The 26,757-nt window shown below is 37.1% G+C and overlaps 1 protein-coding gene across 2 annotated transcripts; it reads left to right on the top strand.

Moving 5' to 3' along the window:
- Positions 1-3,786: 3,786 nt before the first annotated feature.
- HMGN5 (high mobility group nucleosome binding domain 5) lies at positions 3,787-23,821 on the top strand. Of its 2 annotated transcripts, XM_081042479.1 has the most exons (6): positions 3,787-3,952; positions 5,649-5,678; positions 6,223-6,252; positions 6,517-6,570; positions 21,062-21,196; positions 22,529-23,821. In XM_081042479.1, the coding sequence occupies exons 1-6, from the start codon at positions 3,938-3,940 to the stop codon at positions 23,264-23,266; spliced, it is 1,002 nt and encodes a 333-aa protein (XP_080898605.1). In that variant the 5' UTR covers positions 3,787-3,937; the 3' UTR covers positions 23,267-23,821. The 2 variants fall into 2 exon arrangements, with proteins under 2 accessions (XP_080898605.1, XP_080898606.1); XM_081042480.1 differs by lacking the exons at positions 6,517-6,570; positions 21,062-21,196 and having other exon boundaries at positions 3,830-3,952.
- The last annotated feature ends 2,936 nt before the right edge of the window (positions 23,822-26,757 follow it).

The following is a 26,757-nucleotide window of genomic DNA, read 5'->3' on the forward strand; positions in this document are numbered from 1 at the left end:
TAAATATAGAATATGGGATGCTTTGAGTCCTCAGGATTACAGTTTTTTTCAGAGTTTCAGCTACATACTGTCATCATTTTAAGCAAATTCCTCAAATCAATCTTAAACAAATCTCAAAAATCAGTGCATTTTGCTATATTTGGCTCACTGCAGACTTACCATTTATTTTGCCTTCTAAAAATACCAGCCAACAACATGTTTAAAACACAATATTTTAATTATATGCTAGAAGTTTTGAATTATTATTTGCTAAAAATAATGAGTAGTTTTTTGATATTCTTCATTTTTGGTAATATAATGGGGATAATAATGGTAATGGATGAGCACAAAATTAAAGAAAATTTAATAGGGGAAAGAAAATATCTATTAATAATCAATCAGTATTTTTGAGATGTCATCGCATGCAGTGTATATATAGAGCTACTTTTAATAAGCATCATATATATATACATATGTACATATGTATATATATATAATTTTAACTATAAATAATACAGAATATTTGAAGACCACTTTTATCTTAACTGCCTAATGTCCCTTTTCTCATAAACACATAATCTTAATATTTTCTTTTGGATTCTTTCTTAAACATGTTAATGTTGGTGCCTTTCCTCTATTATTTTTCATATCATCTTGTGTCATTTCCCAACGGTTACTAAACGGACATACTAAAATTCCTGTTGGCAGTAGGCATACTTAATACCCAGGGGAAGTTAGAGAGTAGTGGAGAATTGTCTGGCAATCAACCTTCATAGTCATTAATAAATAATCCAAAAAGAGAAATAAGCCAATGTAATTTTAGGAAAAAAATAAACCAATAAGTCTAACTTTGACAATTATATAAAAATAAAGACTTTACTAAGAATAATTTATTTAGTAAAATAGTTTTTAAAGTTAGTGAATTCTATAGGAGGTATGTACTGTAATGTACTGAGAAAACAGGCAAATGGAACTAAGTATGTAAAATTTTAAGTAACTGAAGTTGTAGGATTGAGTTGTTGGGGAGATAGTGGAAAATATCAAGCTTGCTTGTGTCATACTGCGTGGTACAATCAAAATGCTATAGTATAAGAAGGTAGGATCTTTTAGGGCTGAAATTATTGGAGAAGGCTTTTTTCAAAGAGGTGATATTTGACTGGGGTCTGAACAATTTGGTAAACATTTGCTAGGTGAAGATAGAAGAGACTGTGCTACAGTTGGTGGTAACAATTTAACAAAGGCAAAGAACCTAGAGCAGGTTGGTTTGTACAAAACACCATACTGGTTCATGGTTGCAAAGGAATACATGGGGCGGGGTGGTCAGGAATTAAGAGAAATGTTTCACACAGCATATTTTCTTATGCATGCATGCATGGCTATTTTTTCAGTCTGATAAGACATAAATCATAGTTGCAACAGGTTAGACTGCATAAAAGAAAAACTGACCAAAAAAGAAAATTGCTGACAAATTTTAAGAGGAATCTTAGAGCTTTCTGACCTGCACCATTTTGCTTTGCTTCCAAACTAGGTTTTACCTCCCAAGGCTCCTCATGACCATTTGTTTGTATCCACTTGGGCTAGGCAATCTGTTCCCTGAACAAAAACAAAGTTTCCCTGCCTCTGCATTTGCTACAATATAACAGTCTATCCAACAGTTAAGAGCCAAGTCAAATAACACCTCCTCAGAAAAAGCCCTCTCCAAAGCTCTGAGTCCTAAACAATAGTCCCCTTCTGTTCTATGATTGAACTTAGATTGCACCCCTTACATGATACAAGCAACCTTGATTTATAAATATATGTGCATCTGTTTGCTTTACCCTACAAAGTTGTACAAATTCTTAAAGGCAGAAACCATGTAATGCAACTTTTCACACCACAGGATTTTGCATTTTCATAGGTTACTCTAGAAAAACAAAATCCAACTCACAAAATAATGCTAAATAGACATACATTTGTTGAATGAATATGTTGCAGTGTTGACACACATTTCATTCCCTTCATGTCTCTCTTTATCTTTATGAAGCACTCCTTATATCGAACCCATTTTTATGCTTACCTTCTAATTCTTGGAAAATAAAATGATTGAAACATAGCTAGTCTCACCCAATAATGATTTCACCATAAGGGCAAAAAGAGGCACCTAGAACATCTATGGATGATACTAATACCTGTGGACAAAAGAAAGCAATTTAAATGTCTTTCTGATTTATCTACTTGAATCACAATTCAATATGAGGTTGGAGGAGGGAAATTGAGCTGCAGTCAATTTCAGTTTTATACTACTGGATGTTTAATTCCATACTGTAGGTGCTGGGGAAGGACGGGCAGAAATAAAAATGTGGTTTTCTTCTGTTAGGCTGTATTTTAGTTTGAAGGGATGGTTTGGTCTTCTGTAGCAGCTATGAATATTTATTTTTAAACTGATGATTCCAATTTTTTAATCCATATGAACACAAGTGAAATTCTAACTTCAAGTAACTGTTCAAAAAGTTAATTTCCTTTTTTGGATTTACTTCCTAGAATAGGGAGTTGGGCTGTTGGAGCACTTTTAAACCCAATTAGCTTTTACAACAACCAAAGCAAGGCACTGTGAGAAAGGACTTGAGGGATCTGGATGCTCTGTTTTACCCTTAATTATCCTCAAGCACTTTATTTACCAATTTCCACCCCGACTCCCACAACTTTTAGGTCTCAGGCAATAACTTTGGAAGGCAGATAGAAGCCTCTTTTAGAGTAGAAAGCCACTTAAAAATGGATAGGACTAGGGCGAGGCTAGGGAGGCATGCTCCTTAAGCACAGAACAGGAAAGGGGCACCCTAAAACTCAGTCATGAAGATAAGTATTTAATGCACTATTTTAATGATATAAATTAATGCAAAAAAGTCCATGATTAACACAAAATCAAATTTTTAAATAATGACAGGATCCTGCACTTGCATGACTCACCTCAATTCCTTTAATTTCCTGAGTTTTTGGCACATCCTTGAATGTTGCAAAAGAGGTGAGTGCCTCAATCACCTAATTCCAGTCCAGGCTTTCAGTCCTAAACATTTTCATGTATGAATCTCCCCACGTCTCTTCCCTAAACACCACCTTTGGATTCAAAATCCATTGAATCAGCACTTTTCCTCTGGATAGACCTCTGTTACTACGAACTTCACGCGGGGGCCCCATCGAATTATTGGTGGACTCCCACCAAGTGGGATAACGTTATCTGGTGTCCCCGCCTTCAGGTATCTCCTACTCTTCCAGCTCCCAGTTTTGTTTCTAATTGTGGGAGACGAGCCATTTTGACACCATCCTCATGCCAGAACCACAATTCTGCTTCACTCTTTTCTACTTTTTGAATGAATGCTTCCCTCAGTTCATTTCCAGCCTCTTGCCAAAGGTATAATAGAAAAACCGGAGCCTACGCTCAACCGGGTCTCAAAAGAACTCCCTCCCCACCCGCCCCACCAGGGGACGAAGTAAAAGTGGAGAGTTCGGGAGACTGAAGAAAGCAACTGCAGTGACTTTATCCTGTCATTATAATATAAAAGAAAAAAAAAACTGATCTAGACTACTCTGGCTTTCTCGCTGGTCTTATGCTTGAGCACTTTGAGTCTACAAAGTCCGCGTGCTCTCCACCCCATCAGCAGTCGGAGCCTGCCGTAGACAGGAGCTTCGGGCAAGTCCGTTGGCCACACCCCCTGGGCTGGTTACCTCCTCTATTGGCCTGATAGCCTGTCACTCTAATCTGGCTCCCACTCCAGCTAACCATTCGCGTAGTTTGGTTGCGTCTTGGTGTGTTTAATGTTGCCAATGCGAAGGATTTTTTTTTTTTTTTTGGACTGGGGAGGCGAGTCCAGGTCGTGCTGCAATTAGTTCATTGAAAACTCAGTTGCTCTCCGAGCGGGCAGAGACTGCTTTTGGCTTTTTTTCTGCTGACTGTTAAGATCTCCTGTAGAGAGCTGCAACAATGCCCAAAAGAAAGGTAAGTGAAATGGGAAGATAGAAAGGGGATTAGCGACTGAAATACATATTTTCTAATCGGCAGAGATTTTTTTTTAAAGCATTTTGGCTTCTAGTTCGACTTTGAGATGTATTGAGTGGAATGGGAGGGAATGGCAAAGGACGGTTGGTGTAAGGTTTAGGATGGTTTCCCATGCAACTGGTAGTTCACTTTTGACTTGTTTTGTTTAAGGAAAAGAATCGCTTAAGAGGTGTCTCCATGCTGAATTACAAACAGCCATAGCGCTGTGCTGTCGCTTCCTACCCCACCCCCCTTCCTCCGCTTACCCTATTGGAGAACACTTCTCCCAACCACACTTCCAGGCACCAGTTTCCTCCTCAGCCTCCGGCTTTTCTCTGGGAACCGTCCCTTTTGGGGGAACGAAAGCCATGGCTTTCTCCCATATTTGCCTTTGTTCTTCCCGTTTTCTTTTTCCTTTTTTCCCCCTTCCCTCCTCCACTTCTTGTCATGCCAGATGGCTATGCAGTGGTAATCCTGTGCCATTAGGCGGCGCAGACTTCAAACTGTCCTAGAGAAGGGAAAGATTCACCGCTGTAATTAGCAACTTTAGGGTTGAGAGACCTGGGGCTCTCCAAACTCTGTCTAAAGGTGTAAACTATTATTGATGTTGGGATAGCATGGATTTGGCCACTTTAGACATGCGGAATTGATCTGAACTATTCAAGGGCTACAGATATCCTGCAAAGCTTCACTTCACAATTCGTGGCTCCCCTTTTGGACGGGAAATAAATTCACGTTCGGTGCTTGTTTTGCGAAAGGGGGGGGGGTTCTTTAGCAGTGAAATTGAACGTTGTTTCGTGCTTGATAAAATTATAAAACGCTGTGCCAATTTATGAATGTTTTGATATTGCTGTTTATCCATTCGCCTTCCCTATTTCTAGAACATAGGAATAAGAACGAAATTCCCTGGTGCTCTAGGGCTGTGGTATGAATCGTGCAACAGTTTTATAATTCCCAGGATAGAGAGATGACACGGAAAGCAGTGGTTTCTAAACACCATCCCCCTTCCTGAGATTCCCGCCACTGCGCGTTTCTAGTCTTGTGCAATAAATAGGTCTTACTATTTTACAGAGCTGACAGCAACCTTGTAGCAGGTAGTGGCGGGAAGTTTTAAAAACGCGGCTGGTTCCTCAGAATAACGCATTGACGTTGTAACAAAGAGGTCCCCCCCTCCAAAGCATTGTGGGGGTTGTAGTTCTTGTATGCAGAGCTTGGAGGGGAGGATAGTCCAGAGTTTATAGGAAGGGTCAGATAAATACAATTGCATGTCAAACAAGGAAAAACAGGGAAATTGCATGAAACTTCGCTTTCATTCTGCCCGCCCTCACACTTCCTTGGCTTTAACACTGGCTACAGCAGGTGGATATTAAAATTAAAAAGGTTTGTTTTTAGAACATGCAATGTAAACAAAAGGGTGAAATTAACTATCATTTGTGTAAACTTATGTCTTGAGAAGGCACTTGCATCTTGGTGCATATTTGCACATTAGTAGACAGCAGTATGTAGCTTGCTACTAGGAAGAACGCAGCTACTTGAACGGGAATCCAGGAAAAAGTCATAAGCAGTTATATTGCAACTATAATCCATAAGCAGTATTTTCTGATCTGTATGTTTATATCAATGACCTTATTCTTGTATGGTTTTCTCTTTTGTATAGGCCGCCGGTCAAGGTGATATGAGGCAGGAGGTGAGTTTCTTTAGTTTTAAAATCTGTCCCAAAAAAATACACTCGTTTTGGAAACTTGAGACTCATAAGCAACTGAAAAATAGATGCTGGTTAGTATATTTTACCATGAGTACCACTACTGTATGCCAGTTAGCTCTCAGAAATGTAACAGGTATTGAAAACTCCAATTTTCTTGAAATTTAGAACCTTACTGTGATAAGATCTGGAGAGAGTTTCTTCCTTTTAAGCAAAATAATTGTTTTGTTAGTCTACAATAAGGGGCTATATTTTCATTTCTAAATATGCTGCTTGTTACTAGCCATTGTGTTCATTTAACCCGACAATTGAAGTTTAATTTGGGATTTTGTTTTCCTTAGCTGTATGAAGAATCTAAGAGGGAAAAATCAAAACTTATGTTTCTACTATGATATTTTATAATCTAGCTCATAATTCTTTAATAACAATATTTACATAATGCTACACTAAATATTTTCACCAGAATATAAATAATTCTAATTTCATGTATACATAATTCTCTTAACTGATAATGTTTTTTCACTTATAGCCAAAGAGAAGATCAGCCAGACTGTCTGCTGTAAGTAGCCTTTTTAAAAAGCTGCCTTTGTATTGCAAAATTGTCATTTTAAAATTCAGGTAATCCTGGACAATACTATATTTAATACAAGATTTATTTTTAACATTTTAAGAAAAATCTTTAACATCAAGGAAATGCTTTCTTTCTACTGCTCGGTTTGAACTATACCCATTTATTATAATTAGGAGGTTGAATTTCATTGTCAGTGATCCTTCTTCAATTATTTCTTCCCTTTTCCCCCATGACTTCTGTTTTGTGATGCAGTTGCCTGTGCCCATTATGCCAGAGTTGAAGTCCAAAAGAACATCAACTACAAGGGTAAATATTAATGCAATATTGAGAGAAAATTCTTTTCTTCAGAAATAATGATTTGGAAAAGCACACACCTGATTATTTTGCTGTTTTTATTTTCTGTTCAGTTAGTAATATTTGACATTATACTCTATGATACACGTAATCCCTTTGAGAAGGGGATATTTGTTTGTTCACTGTATTTTGGCATTTTCATTACTCGGGGACAAAAACAAAATTTTAGTTGAATAGACCCATGAAATGTAATGTTTTTGACATCATATACCAATCTTCCTGGGGAAAGAAAACATGTAAACTGTAGTGACCAAAGTAATGCTTTTTAATGATAGTAACTAGCATTACAGTTTTCAGAGGGCTTTCACATGCATTTTTTTTTCAATTTTTCAATTACAGGTGACATACCGTATTATGTTACTGTCAGGTGTACAACACAGTAATTAATCATTTATGTAACTTATGAAGTGATCACCCCAATAAATCTAGTACTCATCTTTCACCATACATAGTAATTACAATACTAACTATATTCCTCATGCCATACTCTACATCCTTGTGACTATTTTGTGTTTATACCAATTTGTACCTCTTAATCCCTTGCCCCCTTTACGCATCCTCCCAGCCCCACCTCCCAGTCCAGTAACCATCAAAATACTCTTTGTATCTATTAGCATATTCCTGTTTTGTTTGTTTGTTTTAAACAAACAATAATTTATAAATTATTAGTTTCAATTATTTCAAATTATTAGTTTCAAGTGCTAACAAACAAACAAACAAACAATAACTTATAAATTATTAGTTTCAATTATTTCAAATTATTAGTTTCAAGTGCACAAAACAGTGTACTAGTTAGACATTTATCATTTATATTCCTCACAAAGTGACAACTCCCCTCCCCCATCCACTATCCCTCTGACATTTCACACAGCCATTAAATTTCCACTATCTCTGTTCCTAATGCTGTACTCTGCTTCTTGTAACCATATATATACATATATATGTATATATATACATATCTATGTGTATATATATACATATATATACACATATATAAAATTATAGTTGATATTCATTTTTCAGCTTCAGCTTCAGGTGTACAGTGCACTGATCAGGCATCTACATCATCCCTGAGGTGGTCTCCCTAATGAGACAAGTGTCCATCAGATACCATACAAAATCTTTACTACATTATTGATTACATTCCCAAATTCGTTTCGTATCACTGTGGCAATCTTGTGGTTACCAACAGTGCTTTCTAATCCCCTCACCTTCCCCCTTATCCCCACCTCCCATCACATCCAGCAACCCTCAGTTTTTCTTCTATGTCTCTGAGACTGTTTCTGATTAGTTCATTCATTTATTCTTTTCTTTAGATTCCACATGTAAGTGAGATCATATGGTATTTGTCTTTCTCTGTCTGACATATTTCATTTAACGTAATGTTCTTTAGGTCCATCCATATTGTTGCAAGTGGTAAGATTTCATTCTTCTTTATGGCTGCGTAATACTCCATTGTATAAATGTACCACAGTTTCTTAATCTAGCCATCTACCGATGGTCATTTTGGTTGTTTCCATGTCTTGGCTATTGTGTATAGTGCTGCAATAAACATAGGGATGCATAAATCTTTCTGAATTAGAGTTTTGGATTTCTCCAGATAGGTACCAGGAGTGGAATTGCTGGATCATAAGGTACTTCCATTTTCAGATTTTTGAGATACCTCCGTACTGTTTTCCACAGTAGCTGCACCAATCTGCAATCCCACCAACAGTGCACAAGGGTTCCCTTTTCTCCAAATCCTTGCCAGCACTTGTTGTTTGTTGATTTATTGATGATGGCCATTTGACTGGGCTGAGGTGGTATCTCATTGTGGTTTTTATTTGCATTTCTCTAATGATTAGTGAGGCTGAGCATTTTTGTATATGTCGGTTTGCCATCTGTATGTCCTTTTTAGAAAAAACGTCTCTTCGTGTCCTCTGCCCATTTTTTAATTGGGTTGTTTGCTTTTTGGAGTTGAGTTGAGTGAGTTTTTTTATAAATTTGTGATATTAACCCCTTATCGGATACATCATTGGCAAATATCTTCTCCCATTCGGTAGGATGCCATTTTGCTTTACTGATGGTTTCTTTGCTGTGAAAAAAACTTTTCAGTTTGATGTAATCTCACATGTTTATTTTTTCTCTTACTTCACTTGCCCGAGGTGATATGTCAGTAAAAATCTTACTCCAGGTAATATCTGTAAGCTTTCTTGCTATATTTTCTAGGAATTTTATGGTTTCAGATCTTACATTTAAGTCTTTAATCCATTTTGAATTTATTGTTGTATATGGTGTAAGGAGGTGGTCTAGCTTCATTTTTTGCATGTGTCTGTCCAGGTTTCCCAGCACCATTTATTGAATAGACTGTCTTTACCCCACCAAAAGTTCTTGCTTCCATTGTTATAGATTGAATGGTCATAAAGACATGGATTTATTTCTGGGCTCTTTATTCTGTTCTATTGATCTATGAGTCTGTTTATGCCAATACCATGCTGTTTTGATTATTGTAGCCTTGTAGTATAGTTAGATGTCAGGTACCGTCCGTTATACCTCCCAATTTGTTCTTATTCCTCAAGATTGCCGAGGCGATCCGGGGTCTTTTATGGTTCCATATAAATTTTAGGATTGTATGTTTTATTTCTGTGAAAAATGTCCTTGGTTGTTTGATAGGAATTGCGTTCAATCTGTATATTGCCTTAGGCAGTATGGACATTTTAACTATGTTAATTCTTCCTATCCATGAGAATGGTATGTGTTTCCATCTATTTATATCTTTTTTAAATTTCTCTCTTCAGTGTCTTATAATTTTCTGAGTAAAGATCTTTTACTTTGGTTAAATTTATCCCCAGGTATTTTATAGTCTGAAGCAATTGTAAATGGGATTGTTTTCTTAATTTCACTTTCTGATATTTTATTATTGGTATGTACAAATGCAACTGATTTCTGAATATTAATTTTGTGTCCTGCTACTTTAATAAATTCATTCATCGGTTCTAATAGTTTTTTGGTGGAGTCTTCAGGGTTCTCTGTCTATAGTATCATGTCATCTGCATATAATGACAATTTTACTTCCTCCTTACCAATGTGGGTGCCTTTTATTTCTTTTTCTTGTCTGATTGCTGTGGCTAGAACTTCCAGCACCATGTTGAATGGAAGTGGAGAAAGTGGCAGCCTTGCCTTGTTTCTGATCTTAAGGGGAATGGGTTTAGCTTTTCCCCATTGAGTATGATGTTAGCTGTGGGTTTATCATATATGGCCTTTATTATGTTGAGATATGGTCCCTCAATTCTCACTTTCTTAAGGGTTTTTATCATAAATGGCTGCTGGATTTTGTCAAATGCCTTTTCTGCATCTATTGACATGAGCATATGATTTTTATTTTTCATTTTGTTAATGTGATGTATCACATTAATTGATTTGCAGATGTGGAACCACCCTTGTAAACCAGGAATGAATCCCAATTGATCATGCTGTATGATCTTTTTAATGCATTGCTGAATTATGTTTACTAATATTTTTTGAGGACTTTTGCATCTATGTTTATTAGAGATATCAGCCTATAGTGTTCTATTTTTGTAGTGTCCTTGTGTAATTTTGGGATCAGGGTGATAGTGGCCTCGTAAAAAGTGTTTGGGAGCCTTTCCTCCTTCTGGATTTTTTGGAATAGCTTGAGGAGAATAGGTGATAATTCTTTTTGAATGTTTTGTAAAATTCACCTGTAAAGCCATCTGGTCCAGGACTTTTGTTTGCTGGGAGATTGTTGATTACCGATTCAATTTCCCTGGTGGTAATCAGTCTATTCAGGTTTTCTGTTTCTTCTTGAGTTAGATTTGGAAGGTTGCATGCTTCTAGAAAATTGTCCATTTCTTCCAGATTGTCTAATTTATTGGCATATAGTTGCTCACAGTAATTTCTTGAAATTTTCTGTATTTCTGTGGTGTCTGTTGTCACTTCTCCTCTTTTATTTTTGATTTTGTTAATTTGTGTCTTCCGTCTTTTTTTGATGAGTCTGGCTAAAGGTTTGTCGATTTTGTTTAAAAAACAACTCTTGGATTCATTGATCTTTTGTATTGTTTTTCTGGTCTCTGTTTCACTTATTTCTACTCTTATCTTTATTATCTCATTCCTTGTACATCCTTTGGGCTTACTTTTCTTTTCTTTTTCGAAATCCCTTAAGTATGAAGATAAACTATTGATTAGTGACTTTTCTTGTTTCTTTAGGTAGGCCTACAATGCTATGAATTTCCCTCTTAGGACTGCTTTTTCTGCATCCCATGGATTTTGGGTCATTGTGTTTTCATTTTCATTTTTCTCAAGATATCTTTTGATTTCTTCCTTGATCTTATGGTTGACCCATTCATTTTTTAGTAGCATGTTATTCAGCCTCCATGAATTGGTGTGTCTTCCAGTATTTTTTCCTGTAGTTCATTTCTAATTTCATAGCACTGTGGTCAGAGAAGACGACTGGTATGATTTCAATTTTCTTATATTTATCAAGACTTGTTTTGTGGCCTAACATTTGGTCTATATTGGAAAATGTTCCATGTGCGCTTGAGAAGAATATGTGTTCTGCAGCTTTAGGTTGAAATGCTCTGAAAATCTTGATTAAAACCAAGTGGTCCAATGTGTCATTTAAGGCTATTGTTTCCATATTGAGTTTCTGTCTGGAAGACCTGTCCCTTGTTGTCAGAGGTGTGTTGAAGTCCCCTACTATGATAGTGTTACTGTTGATCTCTGTCTTTATGTCAGTCAATATCTGTTTTATATATTTAGGTGCTCCTATGTTGGGTACATAGATGTGTACTAGGGTTATGTCCTCTTGTTGGATCGATTCCTTTATTATTTTATAGTGCCCATCTTTGTCTTTTAGTATGTTATTTATTTTAAAGTCTATTTTGTCATATATAAGTATTGCAACTCCAGCTTTTTTCTCATTTCCATTGGCATGAAATATCTTACTCCAACCCTTGACTTTCAGCCTGTGTGAGTATTTTGATCTCAGGTGAGTCTCTTGTATACAGCATATACAAGGATCTTGCTTTTTTATCCATCAGCCTCCCTATGTCTTTTGATTGGAGCATTTAATCCATTTACATTTAAAGTGATCATTGATAGGTACATAGTTATTGCCATTTTTAAATTTGTAGTTAGATTGTTTTCATCTTTCTTCTGTTTACAGAAGCCCTTTTAATATTTCCTGCAATGCTGGCTTTGTGGTAATAAATTCCTTTAGGTTATTCTTTTCTGGGAAGCTCTTTATCTCTCCTTCAATTTTAAATGATAACCTTACTGGATAAAGCAATCTAGGTTGTAGGCCTTTGTGTTCCATCACTTTGAGTACCTCCTGCCACTCCCTCCTGGCCTTCAATGTTTCTGTAGAAAAGTCATTTGATAGTCTTACAGGAGTTAACCTTGCATGTAACCCGCTGTCTTTCTCTTGCTGCTTTTAGTATTGTCTCTTTGTCTTTATGTGACTTGGTATGAACCTGTTTGGGTTTATCCTGGTTGGAACTCCCTGCACTTCCTAGGCTTGTATGTCGGTTTCCTTCACCAGGTTAGGGAAGTTTTTGGACATTATTCAAATATGTTCTCGATCCCTTGCTTCTTCTCTTCAGCTTCTGTTATTCCTATAATGTGCATGTTGTTGAACTTGATGTTATCCCAGAGTTCTCTTAAACTGTTTTCATTGTTTTGTATTCTTTTTTCTTTTTCTTGTTCCATTTGGGTGATCTCTGCTAACTTGTCTTTGTCTAAGTCGCTGAGTTGATCCTCTGCTTCATCTAGCTTGCTGGTAATTCCTTCATGTGTGTTCTTTTTTTCAGTTTTTGTATCCTGTAGTTCTAATTGGTTGTTCATTGTGATTTCTCTATCCTTCTTTATGTTGTCACTAAGCTCCTTAAACATTCTTATCATCAGTGTTCTGAACTCTGTGTCTGATAGGTTTGTTACCTCTGTATCATATGGTTAAAATTCTGGAGGTTTCTTCTGTTCTTTCATTTGGGATATGTTTCTTTGTTTCCCCATTCTGGCTGGCTCTCTGTGTTTGCTTTGAATTAGGTAGATCCCCTTGGGTTCTTGGTTTTTGCTGAGTTACCTTATGTAGTGTGTCCTTTACATTTGACTTGCACCACTTCCTTCTTCTCCTGTGCATGTGCTCCAAAGGTGACTCTTGTGTTGTGTATATTGTCCTGTTAAAGTTGATCTTTAATTGCTTTTTGCTTCTCTGTAGGTGGGATTGACTCCTAGTCTGACTGGTTGTGAGACTTGGCTCTGCCCACAGTGGATGTTCTGCTGCATGAGGGTTGACCGCTCAAATTAAGTTTGGCCCCTATAGCCTCTTGTTTCTGTAGAGAATTCCCTCTGGGTGTGCCACTGAAGGTCAAACTTGGTAATACTCTGGTTTGGTATGGAATTGGCCTCTGGGTATGTTGACTCTTGTGCCTCTCGAGCTGGGCCCTGGTGTACTGCAATTTCAGAACAAAGTAAATCACCAAGCACAACAACAACAACAAAGAAAACACCAAATACACTCACATGTAAAAACAACTGATAACCCAGGCAAAAATGTCAAAAATACAAAAAACAAGGAAAACAAAAAAAGCAGGGCCAGTCTTGGCTTAAGCCCACAAAGTAATTTCCAGGGTATCCTCTGCTGTACCGAAGAGTCCTCTGCGTCTTGTGCAGGCAGAGCTGGTCACCTGGTGTCCAGAGTGACCCTGGGACTGCAGTTTTAGATGAGAGGGGCTATGGGGTCTGGATGGTACTTTTTACAAAATCAGTGCAGTTTCTGCTCTTGCCTGCACGTATGTGCACTGAGAGTAACCCAACCAGCCCTGTCCCCAGGTCTGCTGAGTCTTAGGGCACTTCTCTGTGTGTGTGTGTGTGTGTGTGTGTGTGTGTGTGGAGGGCGGTAGATTTCTGAGCTGCTGAAAGCCCAGAGCTGCATCTGTTGCCTACTGCTGACCCCTGGGAGTGTCTATGCAGTTGTAATTGCCCTGCCCTACGCAGGCCAGAAGAGGTGGGGGCTGGGTATGGAGGGGTTTTCTCTCTCCCAGTCCAGCAGTATCATACTATTCCCAGCCTCTTCCCTGGGTCACAGCTGCAAGATGGGTCTTCTGAGATTCTGAGCACTATGGCTCCTCTGTAATCTGACACTACTCCTTAGTTCAGGGGCCAGTTTGAGTCTCTGGAAGGGCGGGCGTAGGATTGGGAGAGTGGGTGAGGGGGCCCAGGTATGGTGTTTATGTCCTTTGTCCGATCTAGGGCCCAGCTGGAGGTCTCAGCTGAGGTTACTGCCTAAAACACTGGATACCCTGCTCTCTCGGCGGGAGAGATCAGCTGTGGGACAGAGCCCACCTCCTGGCTTTTGTGTTCTCTGTTCTGTCCTGGGATCCCCTGCGTCTCTGCAGCCGCAGGCCACGTCTCCACTCTGCTCCCTTCCCTCTTCCCCTGCTCGCCCAATTTGCCCACCTGCAGGTAATCCTCGTATGAGTCTCTTAGCTGTACTGTGTGATGAGCTGAGTGTCCTTTGATGGGTTATAAATGTTCGATTTGTGGTAAGTACAGGAGGAGAACTCAAGAAGACCACCTCGCTGCCGCCATTCCTATTACCTGTCTCTTGTTTGTTCATTAGATTCTCTAGATTCCACATATAAGTGAATCATATGGCATTTGCCTTTTTCTGTCTGACTTACTCCACTCAGCACCATACCCTCTAGGTCCACCCATGTTGTCGCAGATAGCAAGATTTCATTCTTTTTTTACGGCTGAGTAATATTCCATTGTATATATGCACTACCTTTTCTTTGTCCATTCACCATTGATGGACACCCAGGTTACCTCCGTATATTGGCTATTGTAAATAATGCTTCAATGAATATATGGATATACATGTCCCTTTGAAATAGTGTTTTGGCTTCTTCAGAAAAATACCACAAGTGGGATTACCCGGTATCATGCGGGGTGTGATGTGGGGTGTAAGCTCCTGCTCGCCACATAAGAACGCAGGACATGGTGAGGCCAAAAAGGAACACCCACAGAGCCATAGATAGGGGAGTCACACCACTATATTCCCGCTGGTGGCTGGGTTGGAGACACAGGAAACAGGAGACACACAATCTGCAACCCTCACTCCGCCACTTGCTAGCTGCAATCTGCGCTTGCTAGCTCAGCCACCATCTTCTTGCTAGCCCCCATTTTCGTAGACACAGCAGTTATATTAGTGGCCAATGGCTCACTGGTTACAGCTGACGGCCAACTAGCCACAGCTAATGGCCATCCTATCACAGTTGATGGCTGTTTACTACCTGAGCCAACATCTTTCCACGTGAGGCAGAGAGCCTGGAAACTGCACCCCTGGCTCTGTCCCCACATCCTGTCTTTTGTTACAGCCTTTGTTTTAAAGTCTGTTTTGTTTGAAATAAGTATTGCTACCCCAACTTTTTTTTTAATTTCATTTTCAGGAATATATTTTTCCATCCCTTTAATTGCACTCTGTGTCTTTCAGTCTGAAACGAGTCTCTTCTAGGCAGTGTATTTAAGGATCTTGTTCTTATCCATTCAGCCACCCTATGTCTTTTGATTGGAAAATTTAATCCATTTACATTTAAAGTAATTGTTGAGAGATATGTAGTTACTGCTATTTTATTATTCATGTTTTTTATCTTTTTTCTTTTTCAAGAAGTCCCTTCAACATTTCTTCTAATACTGGTTTGTTGGTGATGAACTCCTTTAGCTTTTCATTGTCTAAGAAGTTTTCATCTGTCCTTCAATTCTAAATGATAGCTATGCTGGGTAGAGTAGTCTTGGTTGTAGGTCCTTGCTTTTCATCACTGAATATTTCATGCCAATGCCTTTTGGCCTGCAAAGTTTCTGTTAATAAATCAGCTGATAGTCTTATGGGAGCTCCCTTGTAGGTAACTAACTGCCTTTCCATTGCTGCTTTTAAGATTATCTCTTTGTCTTTAACCTTTGACATTTTTATTATGATGTGTCTTGGCATAGGCCTGTTTGGGACTCTCAGTGCTTCCTAGGCTTGTATGTCTCTTTCCTGAGCAGGTTAGGGAAGTTTTCCATCACTATTTCTTTAAATAGGTTTTCAATTCCTTGCTCTCTTTCTTGTCCTTGTGGCACCCCAAAGATGCAAATGTTGGTATGCTTGATGCCCAGAGGCCCCTTAAACTATCCTCAATTTTTTTGGATTCTTTTTTCTTTTTCTGTTCTGATTGGCTGTTTTGTGCTACCTTATCATCCAAATCATGATTAGATTCTCTGCTTCATCTAAGCTACTGTTGATTCCCTTTAATGTATTATTTTTTAAGATTTTTATTAAAATAGAGCTAACATACAATATTATATTAGTTTCAGGTGTACACCAAAGTTACTGAATATTCACATATCTAAAGAAGTGATTGCCATAAGTGCAGCAATCATCTGGCAAAATAACACATTATTACAATATTATTGACTGTATTCCCTATGTTGTACATTACATCCCCATGACTTACTTGTTTCATACCTGGAAATTTGAACCTCCGTTTTTAAATTTTTCAATTACAGTTGACATCAATATTATTTTATATTAATTTCAGGTGTACAGCATAGTGGTTAACATTTATGTAATTTAAGAAGTGATCCCCTTAATTAGTCTAGTACCTACTTGTCACTATATAGTTATTACCATATCATTGACTACATTCCCTATGCTTTACTTTACATCCCCATGACTATTTTATAACTACCAATTTGTACTTCTTAATCCATTCACCTTTTTCAGCCTGCTGCCAACCCCCTCCTACCTATCATCCCAACAAATCTAGTACTCCTCTGACACCACACATCATTATTACAATATTTTTTACTATATTCCTTATGCTCTACCCTAAATCCCCATGACTACTTTGTAACAACAAATTTGTACTTCTTAATCTGTTCTCCTTTTTTACCCACCCAACCTCCCTCCCATCTAGCAATCATCAGTATGTTCTCTGTATCTATGAGTTTGTTTCTGTTTTATTTGTTTATGTTGTTCTTTAGATTCCACATGTAACCAAAATCACATTCAATCTGTCTTTGTTTGACATACTCCATTTAGCACAATACCCTGCATGTCCATCCATGCCTCTGCAGATGACAAGCACCCGTTCCCTTCCATGGCAGAGCAATATTCCATTGTATATATGTACCACCTCCTCTTTATCCATTCATTCATCGACAGAAACCAAGACTGTCTCCACATCTTGGCCATTGTACACAACGCTACAATGAACATATGGATGCCCACGTTCCCTTCAAGTAGGTGGGATTACTGAGTCTTTCTTTGTCCCTTGTTATAGCCTTTGTTTTAAAGTCTATTTTCTAGTATAAGTATTGCTACCCCAGCTCTTATTTTTTCATTTCCATTTTCCTGAAATATCATTTTTCCATCCCTTTCATTCTATGTGTGTCTTTCAATCTGAAGTGAATCTCTTCTAGACAGCATATGTAAGGGTCTTGTTTTCTTATGCATTTACCACCCTATCTTTTGATTGGAGCAAATTAATCCATTTACATTGAAAGTATTTTTGTTGATAGATATGTAGTTATTGCTATTTTATTATTCATATTTTTAATTTTTTTCCATCTTAAAGAAGTCTCTCTAAGATTCCTTGTAATACTGGTTTGGTGATGATGAACTTCTTTAGCTTTTTTCTTGTCTGGGATCTCTTTATCTGCCCTTCAATTCTAAATGATAGCTTTGGTTGTTAAATCCTTGCTTTTTATCACTTTGAATGTTTCCTGCCAATCCCTTCTGGCCTGCAGTTTCTGTTAAGAAATCAGCTGACAGGCTTATGAGATCTCCCTTGTAGGTAACTAACTGCTTTTCTCTTGCTGCTTTTAAGATTCTCTCTTTGTCTTTAAACTTTGACGTTTTATTTATAATGTGTCTTGTTGTGGGCCTGTTTGGGTTCATCTTGTTTGGGACTCTGCCATTTCTGGGATTGTATGTCTCTTTCATTTGTCAGGGTAATGAAGTTTTCCACCAGTATTTCTTCAAATAGGTCTTCAGTTCTTTGCTCTTCAGAAGGTTTGCAATTTCATTCAATTCACTTGTCCTTCTGGTACTCCTATGATGCGAATGTCGGTGCACTTGGTGATGTCCCAGAGGTGCCTTAAACTATTCTCAATTTTTTGGATGCTTTTTTCTTTGTGCTGTTCTGATTATGTGTTTTCTGCTACCTTCTCTTCTAAATCACTGATCTGATTCTCTGCTTCATCTAATCTACTGTTGATTCCTTCTAATGTAGTCTTTATTTCAGTTATTGTGTTCTTATTTCTGACTTTTGTTTTCTAGCTCCATTTTTATGTTTCCTATTCCTCTGTCGATGTTCTCCCTGAGATCATTGTGCATCCTTATAACTAGTATTTGGAACCCTGCATCTGGGAGATTGCTTGTCTCCATTCTATTTAGTTCTTTTTATGGAGCTTTATTCTCTTATTTGGGACATGTTCTTGTGTTTCCCTATTTTGAATTCCTCCCTGTGTTTGTTTCTATGTATTAGGGACAGCTGCTATGTCTCCCTGTCTTAGTACAGTGTCCTTAAGTAGTAGGTGTCATGTGTGACCCAGGGGTTCAGTCTGCCTCATCACCTGAGCTGGGTGCTCCAGGTGTGTCCCTTGTGTGGGTTGTGGGTTGTGTGTTCCCTCCTCTTGTAGTTGGGCCTTGGTTGCTGTTTGCACATCAGTGGGAGGGATTGATTCTCAGGTGATGGGTTGTGAGGACTGGCCATGACTACAGTGGAGGAGCTGTTGTGTAGGAGCTGACCCTACAGAGCAAGATTCGCTTCAGTAGGCCTCTGGTGCCTACCCAGTTTGCCCTTTGGATTTGTCATTCTTGGAGGAGGTTGAGTGGTGCTCTGGTGTGGTCTGAAATTGGCCACGAGGAGTGTTTGTTCTGGTGCCTTTTGGTTGGTCTCTGTTGTAGGCCCATGACAGCTGCTCCCTATGCTCTGCCCAGGGTCACTTGGTATGAATTACAAAGTGATCTACAAATGGTTTCCACTTGGGCTGGCTTGAAGGTACAGGGGGGAGTCCAAGCTGTAAATCAAGGTCAGGTGCCACTAGTGCCAAGCTTGGGGCTGCTTAGAAAGTGGTAACGGGGCACACTGAGGCCAGATACTGCTTGTTTGGGGTTTGTGAACTTTGGAGAGATTTTGGGAAAGTCCAGAGCATGAGCCAAGATAGGCTGTATGGAAAAGCCACTTGAAGTGGCTTGGGTGGGCCCCAAAGTTGGGTGGGTGGGATCTCATGGTATCATCAGGGCAGGGCAAACAGTGTTAGCCAGGTTGATGGAGACTCGCGTATGGCAGCCACCTGCCTCTGCACACTGAGTGAAGGGAGGGCTTGACATAGGAACAATGGTACCTTCCAGCACTTCTGTCTGGGAGAAAGCTGTCCCTCCAGCTCTCGGCCTGAAGCTGGATAATTCAGTTCCTCACCAAATGTCCCTGGCACCTTTTGAATTGCTGCCTCAACACTGGAGCTCACAACAAATGAGTCTTTCAGTGAGTAAGTCCCTTCCTGGGCCCTTTAATGGAAATGCCTGGGACTCCAGCAGCCCTCCATCTCACTCAACCACAATCTCCACTGGTTTTCACAGCTAGAAGTTATGGGGACTTCTCATCCTGGCAGACACTGGAACCCTTGGCTTGGGAGCCTCATGTGGGGCTGGGACTCCTTGCTTCCCAGTGGGAACCTCCCCAGCTGAGATATCCCTCCTGATTTTTAACTGCCATACGTGGATGTGGGACCATTTGGTTCTGCATCTCTGCCCTCCCTACCAGTCTCAACATGGCTTCTTCTGTATATCTTTAGTAATAGGATTTCTTTTCTGCTAGCCTTCAGGCAACTCTCAATAGTTGTTCTGTAGTTTAGCTACAATTTTGAGATGGTCGTGGGAGGAGGAAAGCACAGTGTTTATCTCCTCTGCCATCTTGACGGAACTCGTTCACATACATTATTGTTAAATGGACACAGTTAATTTCATATAGGCTTCTGTGCTCTGATTTGGCTAAAGACATTAGAAATAGAATAGCCTCAATATTAAGTTCACTTTTTCTCCTGTATTTATATTTATTTATGTGTAAATGTGTGACAATAATTCAGTTTCATTTCTTTCTTTCAACTGTTTTAACTGAGGTATGATTGATCTTTTAAGGATTGTTTAAATTCTTAAAATCAAAAGTTTAAAGCTATGAGGAACGTTAGAGTCATCTAAATCCATCATTTTGTGGTTGAAGAAACAGTAAATTATAGTCATATTTGTAAAATCCTTTAAAATCCTTGACTAAAAGATACTGCTAAAACTAGGGCAAGAGAAGTTTTAGTAATAATAGTAGCAACAAAAGAGAAGGTTTCTTTTTATTTTTTCTTTGTTTCACATTTCAAGGTCACTATTGTAGAAAATTAGGTACTCAATTTATAGGTTATGAAGATAGTAAACACTGTCTATTTCCTTTAAAAATAGAAGATATTGCTAGAATAAAACAGACACTGTATAATCAAGTACTTTAAAATACTTTATCCTTGGCTTTCAGTTTCTCATGTGTTAAAAGAGTAAAGACATATCTACATTGCATTTCACAGTTTCTAAAGTAATTTCACATATATTTTATCATTTGCTCCTTATATCAAATAACACAGATTTGATATCAGAGCATAGAAGCCATATCAGAGCATAGAAGCCTATATGAAATTAACTGTGTCCATTTAACAATAATGTATGTGAACGAGTTCCATCAAGATGGCAGAGGAGATAAACACTATGCTTTCCTCCTCCCACGACCATCTCAAAATTGTAGCTAAACTACAGAACAACTATTGAGAGTTGCCTGAAGGCTAGCAGAAAAGAAATCAAACACAGATTTTTCTGACCCCTTAACCCAGTACACTTTCTATTACATACATACTTAGGTATAGAGTTTCCTTGATAAAACAATCATGATTCAGGTCATCCCAAAACGTGGAGACACAAAGATTGAATCACCTATGTATTCTCTTTCAAGTATATCTAAATTGATAATCTCACTAGTATTTCTCTTAATTATTACTAATGAAGGCTTTGTAATCAGCAAAACCTTGTTGCTAATTATTAGACATGACAGAGATAAACTGGCTTCTCTAGTCAAAGAAAGATAATTTATCAAAGTCTAACCTGATGCTGGCAATTGACCCTGAGCAGCATTTTAACTTGTTGCTTCTCATCTAAAAGAAAATTTATTTGATTTATATCAGAGGAACATTATTCATTTTTAATATTGCTTCAGTTTATAATGAAACTGAAGATGTCAAGTGATAATTTTGTCAATTTAAAGTTTATACAGGTATTTTATAGTTTTTTTCATAAATTATTACAACTGGGGCTGTTTAATAAATAACCAGTTAGATGGTATATTTGTTTTTCTTATTTTGTGCTGCTGGACAGAAAATGAAAACAAAAATTGATATGATGGAAAAAACCACAGATACAAGTACCAAAACAATAGCTGAAACCACGCAAGAAGTTGTTAAAGAAGAATACAATGAAAATGCTGAAAATGGAGAAGCCACAATTATAGAGGTATCTTACAATGTTAACAGATTTGTCTATTTAAAAGTTTAATAATGGGTGCAAGTGAAAGAAATCTTATTTGCCTTGTAGTTCAGAAGTTGAAAAACATTAAATGAGGCATTCTATAATGCCTTAGACCATTCAGGCTGCTATAAGAAAATACCACACACTGGATGGTTTATATACAACAGAAACTATTTCTCACAGTCTGGAGGCTGGGAAGTTCAAGATCAAGGTAACAGCATTTTTGGTGTCTGGTAAGGACCTGCTTCCTGATTTATAGATGACAGTCTTCTCTCCTGTCATGATGAAAGGGGCCAAAGAGCTCTCTGGAACCTCTTTTATAAGGACACTAATCACATTCATAAGGGCTCTACCCTCATAACCTAATCACCTCCCGTAAGACCTACTTCCAAATACCATCACATGGGGGATTAGGTTTCATTAGATGAATTTTGGGGTACACAAGCATTCAGTCTGTAGCATATAATATAATGTAAGTAAGGGGAGAAGAAAGAAACTTTAAATATGAGATTTCCATGTATGGGTAGTGGGAGCAGTGGTTTAGCATTGCTATTAATAGAACAATGCCAGTGATCATGATATGCTACTAATATAATGACTCATTAAATACAGATTTAATTTTCTAATTCTTTTATCAGTACGTGGATTATTTGTAAATCCCTTTTCCAGATCATAATTTTCCCTGCCCTAAAGATTGCAAAAGAACTCATTATGTAAATGTTTCTAATAGGTATTGCTTTGCATATTTAATGCATACCACATATTTTTAGGTATTATAGTAAAACACTGAAAATGGGATATAGTGCCAAATCTACAAACCAAACCTGTGCATATAAGGAAAATCTTTTGTAAGTGATCCTATAACAAATGGCAAAATACTTTTCAAGTAGCTTTTTACAAAGGAAACCTAAATTTCACCGTTATAGAAACATAATATATTATTTCTTCAAGGAATGTATTTTTGTTTACATGCATGCTACTCATTGAGAATTGCTACTCAAAATGACGAAAATATATCATTTTTCTGTATTTACTCTATTTCTTCACATTTATAATGGAAGTTACATAAATAAGTTTTCCTGAATTTATTGTTCCAAATATCTGTTTGTATATTTGTGTGAAGTTATTAATTAATCCTATTTCTTAGAATTTTTTTCCTTGTGATGTGACATTTAGTAGGCCTTTTCCATGGGAAAATCACTTTTTTGTAAAGGAAGTTTTATTATTTCTATAAAACAGATGTAATCCTGTCTAAATATTTAGGGGAAACAATTCTAAATTTACAAATACAATCTTGTTTTTTCTCTATACGTATAGGCACCAGCTCCTGAAAAGGAATGTGAGGAAGTAAAAGAAGAAAAAATTGAAGATGTTGAAGAAGAGGGAGGAAAAAAGGAAAAAACAGTGGCAGCAGAAGAAAAAAATGAAAAAGATCAGAAAGATGGAGAAGATCAGATCAAGGAAGAAGAGAAAGGAGAAGATGCAAAAGAGGACAAAGATGGAAAAAATGATGAAGATGGAAAAAAGAAAGAAGACGGAAAAGAGGAAGAAGACCAAAAAGAGAATGGAGATGAAAAAGAAGGTGAAGATGTAAAAGGGAAAGGAGATGGCAAAGAGGAAGAAGACCAAAAGAAGAAAGGAGATGAAAAAGAGGGTGAAGATGGAAAGGGGGAAAGAGAAGATGACAATGAATCTGAAGGTGAAAAAGATAAAGAAGATGAAAAACAGGGAGAAGACAGAAAAGAGGATGAAGATGGGAAAGAGGGTGAAGATGGAAAAGAGGATGAGGATGCAAAAGAGGAGGAACGTGGAAAAGAGGAAAAAGATGAAGATAGAAATGAGGAGGAAGATGGGAAAGAGAAAGAAGATGAAAAAGAGGGCAAAGATGGAAAACAGGAAGAAGATGGAAAAGAAAAAAATGGAAAAGGAGATACGAAAGATGGAAGAGATGGGAAAGAAGATAAAAATAAGGCTGAAGTTGAAAAAGAAGTAGCCGAAAAAGAAGAGATCAAAAAAGAAGATGGAAAAAAAGAAGAGTCTCAGAGTATTATTTAAAGCTGCCCTATATAGTTTCAGTAATTTGGTAATGTGTACCTCCATGTTGTAATGTTAATAGAGATGAATATTTTTATCAAATATTTTATAACTGCAGCTTTTCCTTAGTATCAACTGAATTTCAGAACATCTTCATACTGATTATTAGCCACAAAGTTCCTAACATGAAACCTTTATCTATAAACTTTGTGATTGTAGTAGCAGAATATATAGAAAAAATACACTTTCAACTTTGTGTAAGTTATGTATTAAATTTTGAAATTAATTTTACTCCTATATATGTGACAATTTCATTAAGTGGAAAGATCCAAAAAAAGTTTCCTCAAACGTTCTTGTGGTTCTCTAGGTTACTTTTATAAAGAAGGTGAACTATTTTCATGTAATGATAAGAGTTAGAATTATTTTTCCCAAATGTAACTTTATTACTAGTTTGGGAAAAAATAAAATTGTAATTCCATTTTTAAAAGAAATGCAAACGTCTATTTCAGAAAGGCAGTTCTGATTATGTGTATCCACAAAATTTTACAGGATTCATCTTAATAAAAATTTTCTTCAAAGATGACTGAAGTTTGTTATATCTCCAAAAACATAGTTAATGAGATATTATAATGCTTACTTTTTTCTATTGTGATAGTCATGAAAGCATTTAAATGTTTTTGCATTTAGATAAAATTAACATAACATAAAATTCACCATTTTAGCCATTTTAAAGTACACAATTCATTGGCTTTTAGTATATTCACAATGTTGTACAAGCATCACCACTATCTAATTCCAGATCACCCCCTGCCACACACACACACACACACACACACACACACACACACACACACACACACTGGTCCCTGACAACCACTAATTTACTTTCTGTCTCTATCTATTTGCCTATTCTGAATATTTCATATAAATGGAATCATGCAATATGTGGCATTTTGTATCTGCCTTCTTTCACTGGGCATGTTTTGAGTTTCACCCATATTGTAGTATGTATCATTACTTCATTTCTTTTTATGGCTGAATAATATATTGCATCAATATACTACATTGATTTGAGTTGTTTCCATGTTTTGTCAATTATGAATAATGCTGCTATGAACATTCATGTGCAAGTTTTTGTGTGCATGTATGTTTTCATTTCCCCTGGGTATATATCTAGGAGAAGAACTACTGGTTCTTGTAGTAATTATATGTTTAACTTTTTGAGGAACTTCCAGACTATTACACAAGGTGGCTTCAGCATTTTATATTCTCACTAGCAAAGTATGAGGGTTCTAATTTTCCCACATCCTTGTCAATACTTGTTACTGCCTGTCTTTTTTTATTATAGCCGTCCTAGCAGGGTGTTTGGGGGTGATCAAAATAGTGATTTTGATTTGCATTTTCCTAATGAAGTTGAGCATCTTCTCTTGTGCTTATTGGCCATTTGTATTATCTTCTTTGTAGAAATGTCTAGCAAATCCATTGCCCATTTTTTACTTGGTTTGTCTTTTTAGTATTAAGTTGTAAGATGTATATATTTTGGGTAAAATCTCTTATCAGATATAATGATTTGCAAAACTTATCTTCCATTCTATGGGTTGTCTTTTCATTTTTGATAGTATCCTTTAAAGCACAAGTTTTAATTTTTGATTAAGTCCAATTTATTGACTTTTGTTGCTGGTGTTTTTGGTGGCGTATCTAAGAATCTGGTACCCATCCCCAGAGCAGAAAGCCGTACACCCATGTAAAGAGTTCTATGGTTTTCTCTCTTACATTTAGGTCTTTGATATGTTTCGTGTTAAATTTATTATATGTTGTGAAGTAGAGCTCCAACTTCATTCATTTGCATGTGGCTATCCATTTGTCTAAGTACCATTTCTTGAAAAGACCATTTCTCTGTTGGTCTTGGCACTCTTCAAAAATCAATGGGCCACAGATGTTTGATTTTATTTCTGGGATCTTTATTCTACACCATCGATCTGTATGTCTGTTTCTATGCCAGTAGCATGCTTTTGATTACTGAAGAACTGTAGTAAGTTTTGACATCATAAAGTATGTGCCCTCCAACTTTATTCTTGGTTGCTCAGGGTCCCATACAGTTCTATATGACTTTTAGGATCAGCTTGTTCATTTCTACAAAACAAAAAGGCATTTGGAGTTTTGATAGGGACCACAATAAATATGCAGATAAATTTGGGAAACATTGCCATATTAACAAATGTTTTCTAATCCATGAACATGGGATGTCTTTCCATTTATCTGAGGTCTCTAATTTTAGCACTATTTTGTAGTTCTTAGTGTGCAAGCCTTGCACTTTCTTGATTAAATTCGTTCCTAAGTATTTTATTCTTTCTGATGCTATAAATTGAATTGATCTCCATTTAGGGTTATTAGTTGTTAGTGTAGAAATGCAACTGATTTTTGATTATTGATCTTGTATTCTGCAATTTTGCTTAACTCATTTATTAGATTTAATGAATATTTTGTGGATTCTTCAGAGTTTTCCACTTATAAGATCATGTCATCTGCAAATAGAGGCTGTTTTACTTTCCAATTTGGATGCCTTTATTTCTTTTTTCTTGCTTATCTTTCCTGGATCCAAAAAGGATTTACATATGCTAAGAATATACAAGGAAATACACAAATTCAGAGTCCAACTTTCAAAGCATAGACCTCTGACTCTACCTCTTTCCCAGGTCTGACAGGCCCTGCACCATTTCATACCTTCTCTTAAATCTTGCTACAGTAATCAAAACCAACCTGAACGGACTGGTGAAATTTCTAGGTACCTTACCTGGATCTCTCACTTCCTGACAACATTCTGCAACCACAGAAAATGTACAGTCAACTCCCAATACAGAAATTGTTCTTTTGAGTACCTTAATTCCCTTTCATTGTCAAAGCTAAAATAAAAGTAACAATCCTGTTTTTTTCTTAATATTCCAAGTGACAAGAAGAACTGTGGTAATGAGTAATCTTAACTTTTCAAGTGAAAGCCTACCCTTTACATTAAGTAGGTAGCCACCTTCAATTCATGACATTGTTTTAACTATATGATAAAATATTCATATAACAATGCCATGGTACACTACAGAAGGATCATTCCTTCACACCATGATACCAAAATAAACTTTTTTCTCCAGATTTCACATTGTTTTATTTCTCGATGTTTTAATTGGCTCTTGTACTTTAGCACCAAAATTTTGCTTCATACAATTCCTCTTCTAAAAGGCTCAATAGTAGTATGTGAAGGGAGGAGTGTAGTAGGGCAGTGCTGATTTATAGAAGCAGCACACCATCACTGTAAGTGAAAGTGGATGCAAATTGTAAATGTATAGCAGAACAATTCTTACTAAAGATGTAGAGAAATAGAGAAAGGTATTTAAAAAACAATCTTTAGGGAACCCCACAGAAAAATTCAAGAAATAACATTTGGAGTTTCTTTAGTAATACAGGAAGTGCCAAAAAAATGTATATACATTTTCAAAAAGGAAAAAAAAACTATTAATTGT

This window comes from Rhinolophus hipposideros (assembly GCF_964194185.1).
Source record: "Rhinolophus hipposideros genome assembly, chromosome: X".
NCBI lineage: Eukaryota > Metazoa > Chordata > Mammalia > Chiroptera > Rhinolophidae > Rhinolophus > Rhinolophus hipposideros.